The sequence below is a fragment of the Chelon labrosus genome (genome assembly GCF_963514085.1).
Source record: "Chelon labrosus genome assembly, chromosome: 23".
Classification (NCBI taxonomy): domain Eukaryota; kingdom Metazoa; phylum Chordata; class Actinopteri; order Mugiliformes; family Mugilidae; genus Chelon; species Chelon labrosus.
The window spans coordinates 988,633-1,008,348 of record NC_140356.1 but is presented as its reverse complement, the minus strand read 5'-3'; the positions used below and the strand labels follow the sequence as shown (position 1 = coordinate 1,008,348).

General features: G+C 42.2%; 1 protein-coding gene across 2 annotated transcripts; it reads right to left on the bottom strand.

Moving 5' to 3' along the window:
• Nucleotides 1-11,050: 11,050 nt before the first annotated feature.
• On the bottom strand, nucleotides 11,051-17,781 carry slc25a3a (solute carrier family 25 member 3a). Of its 2 annotated transcripts, none has more exons than XM_084572983.1 (8): nucleotides 17,699-17,781; nucleotides 17,045-17,216; nucleotides 14,826-14,950; nucleotides 14,103-14,282; nucleotides 12,954-13,135; nucleotides 12,270-12,442; nucleotides 11,852-11,962; nucleotides 11,051-11,494 (listed from the first exon to the last, which is right to left on the bottom strand). In XM_084572983.1, the coding sequence occupies exons 2-8, from the start codon at nucleotides 17,184-17,186 to the stop codon at nucleotides 11,334-11,336; spliced, it is 1,074 nt and encodes a 357-aa protein (XP_084429109.1). In that variant the 5' UTR covers nucleotides 17,187-17,216; nucleotides 17,699-17,781; the 3' UTR covers nucleotides 11,051-11,333. The 2 variants fall into 2 exon arrangements, with proteins under 2 accessions (XP_084429109.1, XP_084429110.1); XM_084572984.1 differs by having other exon boundaries at nucleotides 17,045-17,211; nucleotides 17,699-17,766.
• Nucleotides 17,782-19,716: the final 1,935 nt, after the last annotated feature.

The following is a 19,716-nucleotide window of genomic DNA, read 5'->3' as shown; positions in this document are numbered from 1 at the left end:
AAAGCTTCAGCATCCAGGGTTCTGAATAATAAGATGGATATATAGGTGAGATTTAATATTTTAACAAAATAAAAAAAACACAGTCAAATTATAATAATGCATAATAATTAGTATATCAAATATTAAACCTGCTCGTAAAAATGTGTTTTATATATGCTAAGCAGGATAAAATTAAGCCTAATGGCACAAGTTACTATGACTTAGTTTTGGGAACTAGACCACGCCCCATATCATTTTATTTCCCGCGCTTACCTATGAAAGTGTGTCCTAACCCTCTTTCTCTCTCTCTGTTCGTCTCAGTTCTCAACCCGATCCTTCCCATCTCTCTCTTTTCTTGTCTGCCTCAGCCAGCTTTCAATCCCTGGGTTACTCTGCTATCATCTGTCTACACATTTCACCCCCTTCCCTTCATATCTTCCCTTCAGCCTCTTTTTTATCCCATCCCCTCGACCCCATTTCATCCTAGTCCATTCCATCCCCATGACCCTGTTTCATCCCAGTTCATCCCACCTCCTCGACCCCTTTTCAACACTTCTCATCCCATCCTCTCTACCCCTTTTCATTCATTTTCATCCCATCCCCCAACCCTTTTCATTCATTCCACTTCCACCCTTTTTCATTCCATCCCCTCAACCCCTTTCATCCATTTTCATCCCACCCCCTTGACGCCTTTCATTCCTTTTCATCCCATCCCCTCCACCCCTTTTAGTTCCATCTCCTCTACCCTTTTCATCCCTTACTCTTCGACCCTTCTCATCCCTCCATCTATTTATCTCACTACCTGTGTACCAATAAACTTATTTGTATCAATTAAGGGGTGGTCTTTTTTGGTGAACAGAAACATTAGCCAAGTGCCTGTGCTAATAACTGCCACCCATGGAGACTACCGTCCATTGTGAGACTAATGAGACACAGATTTAGTGTAACATTTAAACATTGATCTTGAAACATCCACACAAATGAAGACTGAATGAGGCTTTGTCCCTTAAAAATATGAAATCAGGAAGCCCAAGTTCACCATAATGACCAAAGAAATTGGAAAGAACCCAATTGCTACTGATTGACAGATGCAAGGTGCGGATGTGCGAATTTGTGTTTCTTTTACAACAAGTTTGGTATGACTATTTTTTGGTATGACTTTTTTATGGGGACATTCTTTGACATAACGCATTCAGCTAAGTACCTAACCCTCACCCTTACCCTAACCATAACCAAATAGTAACCGTTACCCTAAAACTGAGTCTTAACCCTCAAACATAGCCTTGTAAAGAAGTGAGGACCAGCCAAAATGTCCTCGCTTTGCACAAATGTACTCACTTTGATGGTGTAAAACTCAGAAAGAGCACACACACATCAGGTATCAAATGTCTTAGTTGTGTATGTGTTGGGAAATTATCATTTCACTCCTGACACCCAAGTGAAAAAGGTAACCCAGCTCGAGCATGAATGACCATTGTTGACCTTGGAAAGCTTGGTTTGAAAAAACAGAATTAGCATAAAGCATAAAGCATAAAGTCTGGAACCAGGGGAAAACAACTGGCCTGGTTCTGTCAAAAGTTCAAAAATATTAACAACCCTGGGGCTCACTAATTAGCACATCTGGTTCTGTTTGCGGTTTATGAGCAGTTACATGCTGGGAGTCCATCCGACCACTCAGTGGGATGCTTCTATTTGCTTTGTACTGTATGCGATGGGCCACACAATGCAAAAGCAAAGGTAGAACTAGAAAACTTGTGAGAAATTTTCATTTGAGTCTGTGTAAACACGTTGAGATACAACATATTAATCAGTGAGCTTCAGTGATGTTGGTTAGTGTAATTTTGAAAATGACCTATCTAGCTGTTTCCCCCTGTTTCCTGTTTTCATGATAGATTGAGCTAACCACATCCTGAGTCTGCAGTAAAGACAAAGACATGAGAATGGTAACCATCTACTCGTCTCACTTTTAGGAAGAAAGTTTCTTTCAATAATGGGAAATACTGTTTTAAAGCATTTAACGAACACTGCGTAATTCAAATTGTAGAATACAATATATATGCTGTACCACAGTGACCACTAACAGCTTTATTGGTATGGGTTAGTAAATAAAGAAAGATTAACCAGAAAAGATTCATATAACTAAAAGTTTTAACAGAAATCTTTTATTTTTTTATGAAAACAACCATGTAGGCATTACATTGTTTCATTACAGTGTACAGTGCTACCAGCAAGGTTACCAGCAGTGGGACTGCACACAGTCCATGACAAAACAAAATCCCGTACAGGCCAGGATTATATAGTGATGTGAGCTGCAGCGTGTGAGTTATTCGTTGACACAAATGCCACAAATGTCAGTGCAGTTATTACTGTAAATATGGAAATAAAATGGACTGCGTGTGTCAGTGTTTACACTTTTCTGACATTGTGCAGCTATGTTAAAGCCTCTGACCAATCAGAAAGCAGGCGGCTCCCACTGATTATAAAGCAACACACGGACAAAAGCACCTTTTTAGTTGTTGTCAGCCTGAGAGTTTGGCAGGCTGTGGGGCCAACGGTGTCAAACGGAACAACTCCGCTGTCAGATAAGCGAAGTAATCTTACGTAACGGTGGGTTAGTGAAGTTAGATTAATGAGTGACTGTAGCACTCCCATAGCAAATGGAGCACCAAGTTCATTTTGAGCTTCCTGCCATCTGTGTCAATTGCTGAAGCCTGAAAAACCTAATTTGGCCAAAAACAAAGTTACACGCTGTGGAAATTTACTTAAACGCATTCATTTTCCACATGTGCTACTTAAGCTGTTACAGCCCTCAGTCCTGTTCTGGTTGCATAACTTCATGTTAATATTATCGCCTGTGCGTGAACCACCTTCAAGCTCCTCTGCACAGTAGTTACGTTGTGTATAATCCTATATTTCATTCATCTTTCTTCTGGTGAGGATAACTTCTATTTGTTAACCATCAAATGTGAAGTCAAACTGAGGCATTTTTAGTTTCTTTCATCAACTTAAAGCTGCAGAATAACTTTACTGTACTAATATACCTAAGCTGACTCTTAGCTGTTGCTTCTCTCTAAAATACATAAAGTATAGTAAAAGTATAAAGCACTTGTTGCAAAAGCTTCACATGCGTTAGATATGAATCTGCAGAAGAACAGCTGTATTCACCACCACATGTGGGTGAAACTTGACCTTGCACTCTGCTCAGTTCTGTAGTCTGGATTTTTCCTTGCTCCCGAGAATTTCTTAGCGGCTTGCTGTGGATTCCTCCCTCTTCAAATTCCTCAGAGCCAGCCAATCTAGGCCCGCTCGCCCATGTGACCAGAAGCCGAGGCTGCTAATGTTACACGGTGACCTCCAAATCTCCGGAGCGCTGGAATTACAATGGCTGGATGCATGAATGAATTCGCACATGCGCCATCGCCATCCTCTCTGTTCCAGTCCCGCCTCTCTGTGGAGAGGTGTAGAGCTGTAATGTGTTTCTCTCCGGGCTGAGACACAGAAACAGCAGCAGCAGGCAGAGCTCCCTCTCTCTGACGGGTCAGGAAAAAACATAACCAAGGTGCTTTACTTTAAAAACTGCTGATAAAGTAAACCTCTACACACGATTAGCTGTTTCTTCTGCGTTATCTAAAATCTTTTTAAAATTTAGCAACAGTAAAAAGCGCAAGTTCTAAAGTCACACTAATAAGACCTAGACCTAGACCTAGTATAAACTGATCCACAAGGGAAATTGCTTGGTCACAGTATGCTGTAGAGAGTTGTTGTATAGAATTGAATATGGTGGAGCTGGATGGGTCTGTTGGAGAATGAGCTCTGCTACCTATCTATAGTCTGGTGAAGTGGGTGTGAAGGATTGTCCATGATTGAGAGCAGTTTGTCCACGTCTTCACTGACACAAACATCTCCAACTCACTGCCAGTAACGCGTCCAGTCTTTTGGATCAGTTTGTGTATCCTGCTGATGTCCCTTTTGCAGGTACTGCTCCCCCAGGAAACCACTGCAAAGTACAGGGCGCTCACAACAACAGTCTGGTAGAAAATCACCAGCAACTTGGTGCACACATTACAAGACCTGAGGTTCCTCAGGAAGTAGCGTCTACTCAGTCCCTTCTTGTACACAGCATCACTGTTGTCCCTCCAGTTCAGTCTGCTGTTCATGTGGACTCCCAGGTACTTGGATCAGTCCACTACTTCCACTTCCAGGCCCTGGATGCTGATGGCTCCACTGGTGTCCTCTTCCTCCTGAAGTGAATGACCAGCTCCTTGGTTTTGTCCACATTCAGGAGTAGGTGGTTTGCCTGGGACCACTCCACAAAGTTTCCAATCATGTCCTGTACTCCACCTCCTGTCCATCTCTGATACACCCAACCACTGCAGAGTCATCAGAGAACTTCTGCAGGGGGCAGGACCCGGAGCTGTACTGGAAATCAGAGGTGTAAAGAGTGAACAGAAATGGAGACAGGACAGTCCCCTGGGGTGCCCCCAGATTACTGACCACAGTATCGGACAAGGAGCCCCCCAGATGCAAAAACTGGGGCCCGTTAGACAAGTAATCAGCAATCCAGGAGACAGTGGAGGAGCTGACACACATCCTGAACATCTTCTCACTCATCAGAAAGGGCTGAATGGTGTTAAAAGCACTGGAGAAATCAAAGAACATGATCGTCACAGAGCCCTTCCCACCATCCAGGTGAGGGAGAACGTGCTATGAAATATGACACTTGGTTTGTTGTTTATTATTATACTGCGCATATTTTTATGCATATGTCATTCTACTTAATAATGCATATGGCTCATCCATGTTGTTCACCCCTCCTTTTGTGGCATTACAATCCACGATGATCTGTGGGTTTTGTTGCTCCTGCTCCCCTGTGTTAAAGTACTTATGAGTATCTCATTATTGCCTTTCCTTGGTGCATTGGAGGGACATGTCAGCCATGTAAACGAACTTGGAAGAGTTGACAAGCCTGTTCTTAGTCAGGCTACCACGTGTAAACAAACGGCCGTGTTTCCGGGAATGGACAGGATGATTAGATCAACTGGAAAGTATGCTGTATCTAGAGAAGCACTAGCGCAGTCAGCAAAATTATTGTACCATCTTATTTCTTTGTTTACTGCAGGTCACACCAAATGGTATAAAATGTATAAAATAACTCATGTAGAGGACTTTTTTAACTGCAGGGGGGCACTCAGACTTTTTGCCTCCATAGACACTGTTTTGAGCGTCTCTTAATTACCGCCAATCTCTACGACATAGAGTGAAAAGTGCAAAGTCAGCATGACCCACACGACAACAGACACACTGGTGTAAAGCAGGAGCAGTTTGCTTTTTGGAAGAGCAGCTTTAAGCTCCGCAACTCATGCATCATGTCAAAGGTGTGATTATGATGCACTTGTTTGAACATGAATTGTTTTGTACTTTTTGCTAGTTGCACTTCTGGTTAGATGCCAAACTGCATTTCATTGTGTATGTACCTGTACTATATGCAATGACAATAAAGATGAATCTAATCTAATCTAGTTCTTGGGTCTTTCTGCTACAATGTGCAACGGTCTGTTATGCTTTGCTTTGCTTGAAAGACGCAGGACTGGTGAAAATGAGTAAACACAGCCACATGACCAGGGTTAGCCTTTTTAATATTTTATTCTGCATTACTGGTATTTTTTTTTTTTTTACAAATAGTCAACAGATGCAATCAAGTGTAAGACTGTGAAGAGAAATAGAAACCTCTCATTCTATTCTCTTTAAATGACACAAAAAATGTTCAGAAAATGTTTCTTTGGAAAAGCTGCAAAATTCTGACATACTGAAAACAAAGATGCTTATTTTAGAAGAAATCATTCAGCGTTAATGGAAAACAAACCCGACAGAAAAAAAGCATTAAGGCTGGGGGTTCACAGAGGCTGATGCATGGTGTGCCTGTCTGGACTTGGCACTGTGTCATGGAAGCATGTCTGTAATGGATCTGACAACAGAGGCTTGAAGCCCGACCGTCCCTGATAGAGCTCCCAGCTGTTTCCATCAACCGTTGGACGAGCCTCAGATGGAGCGCACTAAAATAGGACTCACACAATCTGCGTGGAAGTCAGCAGAAATTTCAAATGATGCTAACAGCAGGACCAGACAGGCTGCCAGGGCTGGAACAAATCACTGGACTATGTATTTATTAAGAGATTATCCCCAAATGTGGAAATTACTCCAAATCCAAAAAGAAGACATGCGCAAAATTGTGCCTGTGAGAAACCTTTTTATCTGCACTGATGTTTTATTCAATCACACAACGATGACATGATCTCGCAAAAAGGGAAGACATTAATGGACTCCATTTTCCCCTGATCCCTTGCAACCTTGCCCCGTGATCAGGCCCAGTTAGGCACAAATGCACGCGCTGAGATGCGACCTTTTTCCAGCAGAAGACAGCGCCGTGTAAACTGCCTATTTTACGAGCAACAAAGGATTTTAACGACGGCTGCGCTACATCTGCAGAGTGTGTCTGCGCCGTGGAGAGGGTGGTGGTTCTGTGACCCGGGCCAGGCTCAGGCCCATTAGACGAGCTGATCTCAGTGCATAGCGGGTAAATCTGCTCGCCTCAGCCGCGTCCACGTCTGAAACATTACACATCACGTACGCACTAGGTGCTTCTAATGCAGTTTGAAATGCGGCGTGTGGTTTTTTTTTTTTTTACCACCCCCACTCTATTCTGCTAAATTTGACCAAGAACATCATCATTGCTCGCATCCGGAGCGATTGGTGGGAGGACACAAAAGTGGTATCATGCAAATTAAAAGTAGCAAATGGATGGGTTTGTTCAGCTTGGTTTCACATTTGATCATATTCTCTTGTAAACTAGCAAATTGCATGAATGGAGAGGATCAAGAAACATTTAAAAAGACAAGAAGTTATGGTTCAGGTTCTGATAAACTGCTCGGTGATGAGGTGCCAACTTCATTGGACAAAAGCTTGAATGCAAGTATTGAATGAAATCAGAAAAGGGCATATCAGCAAGGTCTGAGATGTAGCCGCTAAACCCTTACTCAGCAAGGGAAACAAGGCCAAAGTCTTGGGTTGTGCACATCAGGATTTCACAAGACCCATTTACTGATTAATCCAGGTCAGAGATGTAAGGAGACGAAGAGTAGACAGAATGATGTGACTGCAGCGCGTCGAACTTGCACTGAAGCATGGGGATGTTTTGCCGCTCTCTAGCTGGACACATGCAGTGAATCGGCTAAACCGCGACCAAGAAGATGTAGCGTCAAATGCTGTAGGGGCACGCTATACTCTGTGGTTGCATCTTCATGAAGAAACATTCACTCCACTGCAAGATAATGAGCCCAAGAACAACTTGAAAACCGCTCCGGACTTTCCTCCACATTCAACTGACAACAGCCCCAATGAACATCTAGGGAGGCTTTTGCAATCTAACATTACAAGATTCAAGACTCTAGAGGAAGTTTATTGGAATATAGAAGCAAAGGTCACACTGAGCAATGAAATCCTCAGTCAACGGAACTTGCAAATTAAGAAGTTCATTCCTAAAAGGACTGGAAAGGACTCAAAATTAAAGCTTTAGGACTTGGGACTTGAGGACAAAGACTTGAGACTTACTTATGACTTGCAAAACAATGACTTGGTCCCATCTCTGCCCTACACACCCAAACTAAAATGAAGGAAATAAACTTATTATAAGCATAGAAAATAAAACAATTCAGGTGCAATTAGTTGTGAAATACTGTTACAGTATTCCGGACATTTGGAATGAGAAAATATTGTTTAGGTTGTACAAACGTGCAACTGTGCAAATGTCAAATTTCACATTTGATATGTGCTCATGCAACAATGAGATGGTATGTGTTCAAATGTTCAAAACTGCAGTCGATCAGTGGTGAGTCAGCGATTCAGTAGTGTGATACATTGTGTTTATTAGTGTGTCCATCCTTGCTTTCACTCTCCTGTAGCGTCTGCCAGACGGCACAGAACAGTGTGTGCTGTGGGTGGGTGCAGTCCTTGACCATGGTGCGTGCCTTCCTTGTGACCCGGGTGTTGTAAATGTCCTGTAGTGGCGGGAAGGCTGCACCACAGATGAACTGTGCCGCTTTAATGACCCGCTGGAGAGCCTTCCTGAATTGTGCAGCGCCCATACTGTGATTGTCAGGAGGTCAGTTTTTCCATAGATTCAGCTGTCCTCAAATTTTTGGACCCAGTTTTTGATATTTTAACTACTTCAATCTGAGGGCTTTCACATAGAGGTTGGAGGAAGGGTTTAGCAATTACACCTCTTCAACATGTGGCATCACTCTTCAGTGAAACAGGCGAACGGTCTGAAGTTAACGCCAAGTGTGGCATTTCATTTTAAAACTGCCGCTGTGAGACTATAAGATGCATTCAGAGGAGAGAGCTGCAAATGAAACTGGCGATGCTTAGGCTCCAAAAACAAATGAAATCTCAGAGAGACAGTGGCAACATTAGGAGTGGCCAATAAACGATTGGGTACATTCTGATTTAAAAAAAAAAAACGCTCTGGTGTGCTCCTCTGCATAGGCCTGGATGTCCACATAAGAACACAGCGCTGATAGCAGGATTCTTTCCACGGTAAGGGAAGATAAGAGAGGATCAGTCTCCAGGAGGTAGACATGTCATTACCTAAGAAAAGATTTCACAGGAGCAAAAGGGTGCAACAGTTACCATTCATATGCATATTTTATCCAACGGTCACCAATGTGTCAGAACACAGAAATAACAATCATTTTATACTGATTCTACTAAAATGTCATGAAAACCCTGTTGGTATTTAAGGGAAACATTACAGATTTTCAATGTTATGCAATATTGCAACAATTACCATTCATGAGTCTCCTATATACAGTCAAAAATAAATAAAACTATCTATCAGGAGTTGTGGAACTGCATTCTTTGAACAGGATAAATTAAAATGAACCTGAGCCAGAATGACAGGAAGAAAATAAGTGAGCAGTAGGCCTGGAACTGCTCATGATCCAAAGCATACAACATTATTTGTGAAATGAAGTGACAGTTTGATGGCAGGAGCACGCACGGCTCATGCACAAGATCACTTGTGTTTACTGATGATGGGACTAGCAAGACAGAGCAGCAGGCTGAGTTCTGAAGTTTCACTGGGCAGTGGTTCACTTCGCAGGTTTACACAGAACCAGAATGTACAGTGAAAGCAAAGAAAATATCTTGCAATGAGTAAGTCAGTTCAGTTGATTCCAGCCTGACTGAGCATGTATTTCACTTGCTGGAGACAAAACCAAAGGCAGAAAGACCCCCTAACAAACAACATCTGCAATAAAGCTGCAGTAAAAGTCTGACGAAGAATGACGAAGGAGGAAACCTTTTCTTTGGGTTCTGGACTTCAGGCAGTCATTGCAAAGCATTTTGAGACTTTTATGATTAGTTGTCCAATCACATTTGATCTCCTGTAGAAATAGGACTGTGAACAAAATTGTAGCAATTTGTAAACATTTCAACACTTCATACGTGCTGTTTCAACCACTTGAATTAATGCTGCATGTCTGTACTTTAAGCCCATGCCCTTTATTCAAATATGTGTTTAGGTAAACAAATAAATTAGCAGTGTCCAAAATTATATGCCCACATATATGGAGTATATTTATACAGAATATACTGTGACGTACAAACGCACCTTGAGATCCTCGGGCAGAGGTCTACTGTCGGATCCAGGGTGTTGTTCGCAGTTAGGGCCCCTGGGCTATGGAATGATCTGCCTCAGGAAATCAGGTCAGCTGACTCTGGGATCGCTTTTAAATCGCTACTTACAACATATTTATATTGGCAAGCCTTTCCTGGTTTTTACATGAGTTCTAAGTGAGTTTTAAGTTTTTAGTGCTGTTTTTTTTTTCTTTTAACTGTCATTTTTATTTACTTTGTTTTATGTGCAATGTAACTTATGTTTACGTATTTTTATTCTCATTTGTAATATACAACTTCTATTGTACTTCATTTTCTGTTTTGTACTTACATTTTTGTGAAGCACGGATTTGAAATATGCCATACAAATAAAGGTTACAGCTAGCTTCATAAATGACTTTTTCTTGTCATAGTAATGAAAGAAGTGATAACCAAGCAGAATTCCTTATCTGTCCTCTGTCCTGTCATGTCACAGTAGAGTAAGAACACCCTCTGGTGGTACTAGATGTACTTCAAAGTCATCAAGTTTGGAAGGATTAACTGCTACAACTGAATATTTCAGGATCATGCTATTTTACATTTCATATCACAGTTGCGGAGACTGAAACCTGCTTGAGGCTGTCCTACAGAAAAATACAGCGTCACTTTATATCATTCTCCATGGATGCCATTTAAGGCACAGGTGATGACATTTGAGGCACATCTGGCTGGCTATGTTCTGGATTTGCTCTCTAGCCTGTGGAATGCGAGCGATCTGAGGATGACAAAGCTGACATCCCTGAAAGAAATGGTGCTATAACTGCACTAGGTAACACCTTCAGCTGCCGACCGCCTCACCCACGGGGCAGTGGTGCCGGTTTTTCCTTCCTGCTTTTGTGAGGCTGTACAACCACCCACCCACACAAGCGTAACATCTTCAATTCATGTGCAATAACTTTATTCACTCATTTGTAATATACATATGTATGGCTTCTATTGTATTTGTCCTTGCACTTATGCTTAATTCATCACCACCTTTGTGCACGGCCCTTTAACTGTATGCTGCTGTAATACTGCAATTTCCCCACTGTGGCATTAATAAAGGATTACCGTATCCGATAATTCTGCACATGAGAAGTAATGGTACTTGCCAACAATTGAATCCACACTTAATGATTAATACACTTGGGTAAACTTTCCTCATCATCAGTGTAAAATGAAAAAAAATAAATAAATAAATGATCCAGCAACTGGCTTCATCTTTTAATGCCAAAGATTTTCCAATCAAATGTATCCTTACATACATCTAACCATAATTACACATTTATCCATATTGTGTATATCTTGTCCTCAAATGTCTAACCTACTGAAATGATTAAATGCAAAATATTTTTTTCCAAACACATTCAGGCAGCTGATATCCAGGGAAGTATTTCTTTTATTGTAATTTCCACATTTTCTAATGACAGGAGTTGATAAAACCAGACAGGGGTTTCTACAGAGGAATATTTTCTGTTGGATTCTCGATCAGTGAACATGAACAGCCCCACATTATCTTGCCTTTCTGTTCTTAAATAGTAATTAGCAGCCGTACGCTGTGTGTGGAGCAGCAGGAGCCGAGAACATAAATATAGAAAACTGTGTGCGTTGTGGAAGTTGAGGGTGTTGTGTATGCAAAGGACTCTCGCGGGACTGGGGGGGAGTTACTCTGTGAGGCCAAGCTTCTTCTTCAGGGACTCTGGCATCTCGGGGGGAGGTGGGCGGGGCAGACGGAAGTAGACCTTCACAGAGTCGTAGATGAACCACTGCAGGGCGGTCAGAGTACCAATCATGATGATACGGGCAACAAGTCCCTTCCACACACCTGAGGGAAGCAACAGACACATTGTTGATCTCATGGCAAACATGGTGGGACAGAGTGTGTGTATGAAGGCATGACGTCAAGCAGATATACGTGTAAGTGAGCACTTAAGAGTGTCCGCCCCCCAGGCTCGCAGCACTGGGAGCTCCTTGTCTTACAACAAGGTTGTCAGTGTAGCAGGTGGGCTGGGGGGCAGGTAGACTTTTCTCACATGCCAATGACTCAAGCACCTCCAACTGTACAGCCAGAAAGCTGCTGAGGAGCTCTGTTCAGAGAACAGCGCCCTCCAGAGGTGGATCTAAGGAGCATGTTGTTTAAAACCTGCTACTGAGGAAATGACTGGGTAGTGTTGATACAAACCTCTGGGTCCCAGCTTCTTGAGGACCTGGACAGCAGTGCTGCCCTTCTCCTTGTTCAGCACAGACACCACAGAGTCAGCAGGGTGGGAAACGATGGCACAGAACACACCAGCTGCACAGAGAGCAAATAAAACCACAACAAGCTCAGCGAGTGAAACCAATTTATAAACAAAGATTCAGTATCACTGCAACGGAATAACGCACCATTACTGGTACCAGGTTCAACTATCTGGTAGATAATACTGCCAATGTATAGCTACACGATTGCTCGTCAAAATACTCATGGTTTCATTGTGTCATTGAAATTCATCATTTTGGTTTTATAGCCTTAATGAACAACAACTGTGTCGTGTTCCAACAAACAGCAGGTATTATTTGAAAGCACCAGTAGTGTACTGTTTAGATGTTCATTCACTCACCGATGTAACCGGCCACAAAGGTGACGACCAGCTGCTCAGCTTTGCTGCACTCACTGCGGGGCTTTGGAACCACATACTTATAAAGCATTTCCACAGTGCGTTCAAAGCAAGCGAACTTCATCATGGTGTAGGGGATCTGCCTCATCCACAGGGGCACCACACCCTTATAGAAACTAGAGTTTAAGAATGGAAGAAGAAAAATAAAATAAAAATGATGTGAGGCCATATATATGTCAATTCATCTACAATACAATTAACTCACTCATCCTTAACCCAAAACAGATTCTTTGAACTTGGACAATCTATTGGGACTGCACAACTTTTCAGTGTATTTAAGCAGTGCACATTCATTATGTGCAGTGTCCGCCCCCCAGGCTCGCAGCACTGGGAGCTCCTTGTCTTACAACAAGGTTGCCAGTGTGGCAGGTGGGCTGGGGGGCAGGTAGACTTTTCTCACATGCCAATGACTCAAGCACCTCCAACTGTACAGCCAGAAAGCTGCTGAGGAGCTCTGCTCAGAGAACAGCGCCCTCCAGAGGTGGATCTAAGGAGCATGTTATCATAAACTGAATTTCTATTTATGAAATTCTCATCCCTAAAAGGTACCACTTTAAACAACCAACCAATACTGATAATAGTGAAAGTACTATGGACTATGGAAATGGCACTACGCAACACACTTACGCCCAGAGTCCCTCCTCTGCAAACATCTTGGGAACACACTGCCTGAGATTGTTTGCGTAGCCTGGCTGGGTCTGGATACGAACTTTGACTGCCTCCATGGGAGCCAGGGCAATGTCGGCAAAGAACTCTGCGCTGGCTGAGGCAGCCAGGTACAGAGATGTCCTCCACAGGTAGGTATTCTCCTATTGGGTGAGATAACATCACAAATTGTCAGATAGGGTGACCGGTTCAAGCTTCCCCATACATCACTGAGCAGCAGAAAAAAAAGTTAAAGGCACCATTTAAATAAACCACTCCAAGGCAAGTAACGGCTCAGATAAAAATGTTTTTCTTTTATTGCTGTTGGGCACATATCAGACAAGATAAACTGCTGGGTCCGGACCCGACACTATTCATACTCACATTAACCCAACATGCATGTGAAAGGACACAGCAGACACAGCTACGGTGTCAAATTGACACGGAGGTATAAAGCACGCTTGAATGTTGCTTCCACTGACTTGGAGCGAACTGCTAACTGAAATGTACGTCATTTAGTTTTATAAGTCCATATTGGCAGAAACAAACTGCTCACAATTTGTAAATACAGTGGAAAGCAGCGCAGCGCTTAGCATCCACCCGTGTTCTGCTTTCAGTAACAGAATCTGATCATCAACCAACTAACAATTCACTGTAATAGGCCCAAATACTCAGCAGCTCAGCTACAGCTGAAGGTAGTTTAAATTTTAGCAATTGTGAAACTGTTACCTCTTCGTTTGGGCATTTTAGCTTCTGGTTGTATTACTGCCTTTTGCAGGACAAATTAGTAACAACGACAAACTATTCAAGAATCTGGGTCTGTGTTTAATGTCTCTTTTGACACTTGGGACTTTTTAGTAAACATTGCAACACATCAATATACTAAACGTAGTCATTGATGACATCTGCGAGCCGTTGCAGCCCTATAGTGAACGATATTTTGATCCCTCGGATAGAGGTTGCAGGGCTTGATAAAGGGTCCGATACTTCCAAACACACACAGAAACATCATAATCTCAAAACTATCTCCATATTGGTTGTGTTGTGCCTTCTGCAATGCTTTTCTTCTTCCGCATTCTTATAAACACACATTCCTACTTGTCAAGTATCGACAAGTAGAGTTGGACTTACCTCTCCCATCAAGTCACTGTAGAAGATCTTAAACACCTCATAGAAGCCGAACTTGCACAGTCCCTGCATGGAGTAACCAATGAAGGTAGGGGCCCAGCCCTTTGCCAGGCCTCTGACACCATCCTCCCTCACCGTTATTGCAAAGCCTTTGCCAATGCTCTTGTATTTATCTGGGTCCACCTGAGGAGGAGAAACATTTTTGTTATCACGCATATCAATAATTCACATGTAGCAGTGGGATCTGGTGTTTTCTGATTAACAGATATTTACAAGGCCGTGGGATGACTAATTGTGAGGGCTTGTCAATACTCTACTTGTAAATCTCAGTGTACAAGTACTGTGGGTGAACTGTTGTTCTAGAAATGCTTGTCTAAACACTAAAACAGTGGCTACGCCCTTTTCTTCTAACAAGCAATATGCTTTTAAAAAGAAATGGTTGACCATTTTGACTATCAGGTTACCGTTATCAAAAATCCACTGTAATAGCAAGCAAATTAAAAGGACATGTAAATTAAGTCATGCCACCAGACTGCGATACAAAAGTGAATGTCTACTGTCAATTCACATTTTTGACACCCACATTTTAAGATAAACTGCTCTACTGAGTTTAACAGCCATAAGATGTTTTTGAAACCTGATACTATTCCTAAGTTAGGGGGTTTGAGAGGTTGGAGGAACTGCTGGCTACCCATTGCTACCAAGTGTTTCAGCTTCCATACAAACCTGCAGACGGCACTTGACAAGGTCGAGGGGCACTACTGCTGTGTGCGTTAGGCCGCAGCTCAGGATACCCCCAAACCCACACAGGGCATAGTACTTTGAGGAGCCAAACTCACAGCTGACATCCTCTGTGGTAGAAGGGAGGGGACACAACATACATGCACATGCATGATCACATGCAACAAAAGAAAAAAAATCAACAACAAACATGAGCCACATAATGGAAGAGTTGATACTGCATTAGGAAATCTGCCAAGTTCAGGAAAGGATCCATTTTACATCTGAATACTTGAAATTCAGCACCAGGCCTCTTCCATTATGGATAGCTCTGCCAGTAACATGCCACCATTTATTAGGATCACCCAAAGGACAATATAAATCAAACAGTTGCAGAACAATTGTGATTTTAGCATTTCACTTCAAGGACCACAGGGGTATTTTAAAAGTCAGACCAAACAATATCATTTTTTCAACTCATACAAGTTTCTATACTTTACAAGCAGCCACTGATTTCATCTCAGAGACTAGAAATTTGCCATAGATATCCAATATGTATAATGAACCTGAACATCTGTGGCTGCCCAGAATGAAGATATTACCAAAATACCCTGTGTATGATTTGAGTATTTTATGGTAGGATAGACTTAACTGGATAAAACAAACTGGCTAATAAATCAACAGATGACATCTCTTATCATATGTACTTTTGACTACCAGAATGATAGGTAACAATGTCAGCATTAATGTGTTGACCATCTCATAGATCATTTATACACACAAATAGCCCTGACAGACAACTGATGGTATGCCAGGTTTGGTCCGTTGACCTTCACCTACATGAGAACCTCTGAGGACCGACTGCCGGGTTGGGGACGGGGGATTGGCGGAGTGGGCAGAAATCATTAAACACAAAGGAACACTGGTGCAGAATCATGCATCCATGTTATGATCACTCCAATAATCTACAATCATGGGAATTAAACAATAACATAATATCACCACAGCCGGACTGGTACAATTTCTCATGCAAATTGGTGCATTTGAGAAAAAAAAGAAAAAAACAAAAAACACACGGTTGCGGGCAGGTGAGGCGTGATGTTAAGAAAATGGCACCGAGCCACGGAGACCGACCTGCAATCTGCATTTGACCAGATCAAGGGGTACAACGGCTGTGTGTGTCGTTCCACAGCTCAGAATTCCACCAAAGCCACACAGGACGAAATACTTCTGAGAGCCAAACTCACAACTGTCTCCCTCTGAAGAAACACAGGTGAGACTTTAAGAACATGGTATCTGCGAGCTTAGAAAGGAGGAAACAAGTCTTAGTGTGCCTAACTGGCTAACCGCCTGGAGAACGCCACTAGACAAAAACATTTACTGGTTCCTTTAATCCAGTTGGACTAGACTTTACTGAAAAACAACTTCTTATATTGACCTCATCCTTGTGCAATACAGTGGTCTAACTTGCAAACCAGCAAAAGTCCAGTCTGAAAATAGACCCTTTAATAACCTCTAGTCTTACCAAACTTGATCCACCCAAGTTACAAAGTCAAAATGAAGGGGCTGGATCTGCGCTTTGCTATGATTATTATCTCATGGAGGTAAATATGTGCATAATACTGAAAACCTTTTGGCAATAAAGTTATACTAAAATCCAACTTAAAAGACATATCGACTAGAATTTAAAAACTTAAGAAAGCAGACATTCAGAAGCATGGCTAATGAATGTTTTGTTTTTCTTATTACTACAGAATAGATCATAAATATACAACGCTAGGACTGGATGTTCTTGGCCACTCCAAAGAACACAGTCAGAGGTCACATGCATTTATGCGATAGTCCCGAATTATTTAACTTATTTACGAATGTTCCAATAAAACGGATTCGACTTCCTTAAATCCACAATCCGAAATCAAGTACGAATGGTAGAATATAGAGCACTTAAGTGCAAATGCAGAACACCACTTTGTCCTTCCTTGTCCTCCACAGGCAGATCGTACGCAGTGAAGGCCTGGCTGCTAACTACTCCAACAACCATATCCCTCATTATCCATAACGGTTCTAATGCCTTACACTATATGATGCTTGCTCGGGCCGCGGTTTGTATAAATGCTTCTATACGCGATCACAGACTTAAGCTAGCCACAATCGTATTAAACTGATCGGCTATGCTAACGTAGCTAACGGTAGCCTTCTAGTCGGGATGCGGAATCCGGGTATACCGTCTGCGGTGGCGGCTGCCGCCAGTCTGCGGGGCCTCTGTCCATGAAGGCTCTGTTGGGGCTCTTCCACTTTCTGGAGGCTGAACAAGGGAGCGCTGAATGGGTTGCCCCTGGCCAGCTGCGTCAAAGCGGTCGGATACATGGTAGTGTCCTGCCTGCTGGCGGAGCTGCGCTGCAATGAGCAACAAGTTAGTTGAGTGTTCGCTAACGAGTAACGAAGCCTATCCGACACCTGAACTGAGGGATGCCATGTCACGTGCTGGTTAGCTTAGTTTGACGTATATATGACCGTGAACAGAAAATAGCTCAACTTGCTGAATGAACGCATAATACTAAGCTACACTAATTATCATGGAACGTATAAATGTTGCCCGTTAGCCAATTGTTAACCCTACTAGTAATGCCAGTGTGCTGTGTCAACTCATTTTGCAGCACTTCCTTTCTTTTCTAGCTAATGCTACAAAGCTACGCTAAATGAAGCGCTAAGCTAACTTGACCGCTACAAGGTGGAAGGACCCCTTTTTACATTACAGACAGAAGTCGCACGCACCAAAGCGTTAACGGGAGTCTGGGTATCATGTGCATACGTTCTGAACAAACAGGTCGCGAAATTACAAGTTGTACATTGTATTTAAAATGAATAATTTCACTCACTCTCTCTGTTTCTTAAGATGGCGCCTCCGCTTAGCTGCAACCGGCTGCTCGGAGAGACCGAATGACCTCGCGGTAAATCAATTCGTCCTTTCGTGACGTCACCCGAAATCCGGGGCGGGTACTACCGCTTCTTTGTCCAGTAATAAGACGCAGCGGATCTGTCAATCAACACCTCTGGTCCAACCACAGAATTGGTGTACTGAGTTAAGGCGGTGCTTATGGGGGCACCAGAGAGATACTTTTAAAACAATTAAAGTGTTCCTGCCTTAAGATTGATTAATGTCTGCATGTGTCCCTGTGGCAGTCAGGAAACGGATGAGAGGTATGTGCGACTCTTAATGGCAAACCGTGAGAGGATAGAGCACTAAGTGGATTACCTGCTGGCTGCTGTTTTTATCCTTGACCTAAGTGACTCGGTGGAGGGCAAAGACCCCTCTACAGAGAGGTGAGGTCACAGGACACCTGCTCACACCTGAGATTTGAAGAAGTTGCAACAATGAAGCATGAAGAAATAATAAAATATATATTAAATATACAGCATTTAGTTGAGACCAATTAAAACAGTTGGTTTTGTATTCCGGAATACTTTTCACAAGTAGTTACCATAAATTGGTTGAAAACCTGTAACCTGCCGAGGCCTGTCGACCAGTTTATTTCTATGTAATACACCCAGTGTATGCTTTGTGCTTTATGTTGGAATCATAGGTGTGAATAAGCAAAAAGCCATCATATATCTCATTCTCCAATTGCCTTAACTGACAGATAAAGTCTTGAGAAAAAGTGTCAGCTTAAAACAAAAACAGACTTTAGAAAACTGCCATTTTGAAATAAAAGGGGTAGAATTAATCAAAATGGATCTACATTATACTATTTCTTGCAAAAAGTGCACACAACATTATATATTATTTCTTTTCCATTTTGTTCTGAATGCTTCACAGTTCCACATTTAAATGTAGAAGTGATTTTTATAGTCATAGAAATAAATCCACTCAATGAAATTCAGTCTGACTCGTTGCAAGTACAGTATGTCTAGATTTCATTAGCTAAAGATTTTAAAATGCAACCAAAGTTACGCTTCCTCTCATACTCGACTATGTGTCTGTGTCCTTGTTTCTGTTATTACTAAAAACAGACATGTTTGTGTGTTTTGAGTGTCACCTTGTATAATCTACGCATATGTGGTTGTGCTAGGTGTTAGTAGTAATTTATATATTCTGTTGAGAAATGGTCATTAAATGATCATTTTTTGTGTTTGGGCTCCTTCCTTCTTCAAAAAGTTGAATATCAAAGGTAATGTAGCGCGTCTTTGAAGGATGGAGTGCCTTAGCTTGGTCAGAGTGGAGTCATTTTGGTGCAGGTGTTCCAACTCTATAGCAGTAAAACATCCCCAGACTTGAATATTCCAGCCTCAGTCTCCTTGCATGGTCCATTTTCCTCATCCACTGTATTTGGTGATATGCCTTAATTCCCTTTCTAAGAGGTGGTGACTCTCTTAGACTCTACTACAGCCTCATTGTGAGAAGATTTTTGCTGATTGGAGCTTTCTGTTCTTCTCTGAGCAAATCCAAATTAATTTGTAGCAGGTCGCATGTGTCTGCATTCTTGTGGTAATGTGAATGTGAGCAAACCACCTCTATGTGGTCAGAGATTGGATCTTTCAAATGCAATCTCAGTGTGTCCTGGGGGTGTTCACACCTGTCTCTTACATGATGGATAGCCCAGATCAGATCTTAATACAAAGTCTCAATAGTCCCAAAGCTGCTTTTCTTTGTCTCCGATGCACTGCCCTCTTAGAAGCATTTTCTTTAGCCATGACCTAATGTAGAGAAAGCCTCTTTCTATGCCCACAGCCATCACTTGGTTCTAATGCCATGTCTCCCATTATCACAAGACCTTTGGTCCTTTGGTCCAACCACAGAATTAATCCCCTGACCCAGAAATGGTCAGGGGATTAAAGGTGTAACAATAAATAAATATTCTCAGGAAGAAATAAACACGACAAGGCAATTAAGAAAACC

Coding starts and splice junctions, on each gene's coding strand:
- slc25a3a (XM_084572983.1), bottom strand. CDS start 17,186: ATGTATCCGACCGCTTTGACGCAGCTGGCCAGGGGCAACCCATTCAGC. Junction 14,951..17,044: donor GGCAGCCGCCACCGCAGACG/GTATACCCGGAT, acceptor CTTCTACCACAG/AGGATGTCAGCTGTGAGTTT. Junction 14,283..14,825: donor TTGTCAAGTGCCGTCTGCAG/GTTTGTATGGAA, acceptor TCTCCTCCTCAG/GTGGACCCAGATAAATACAA.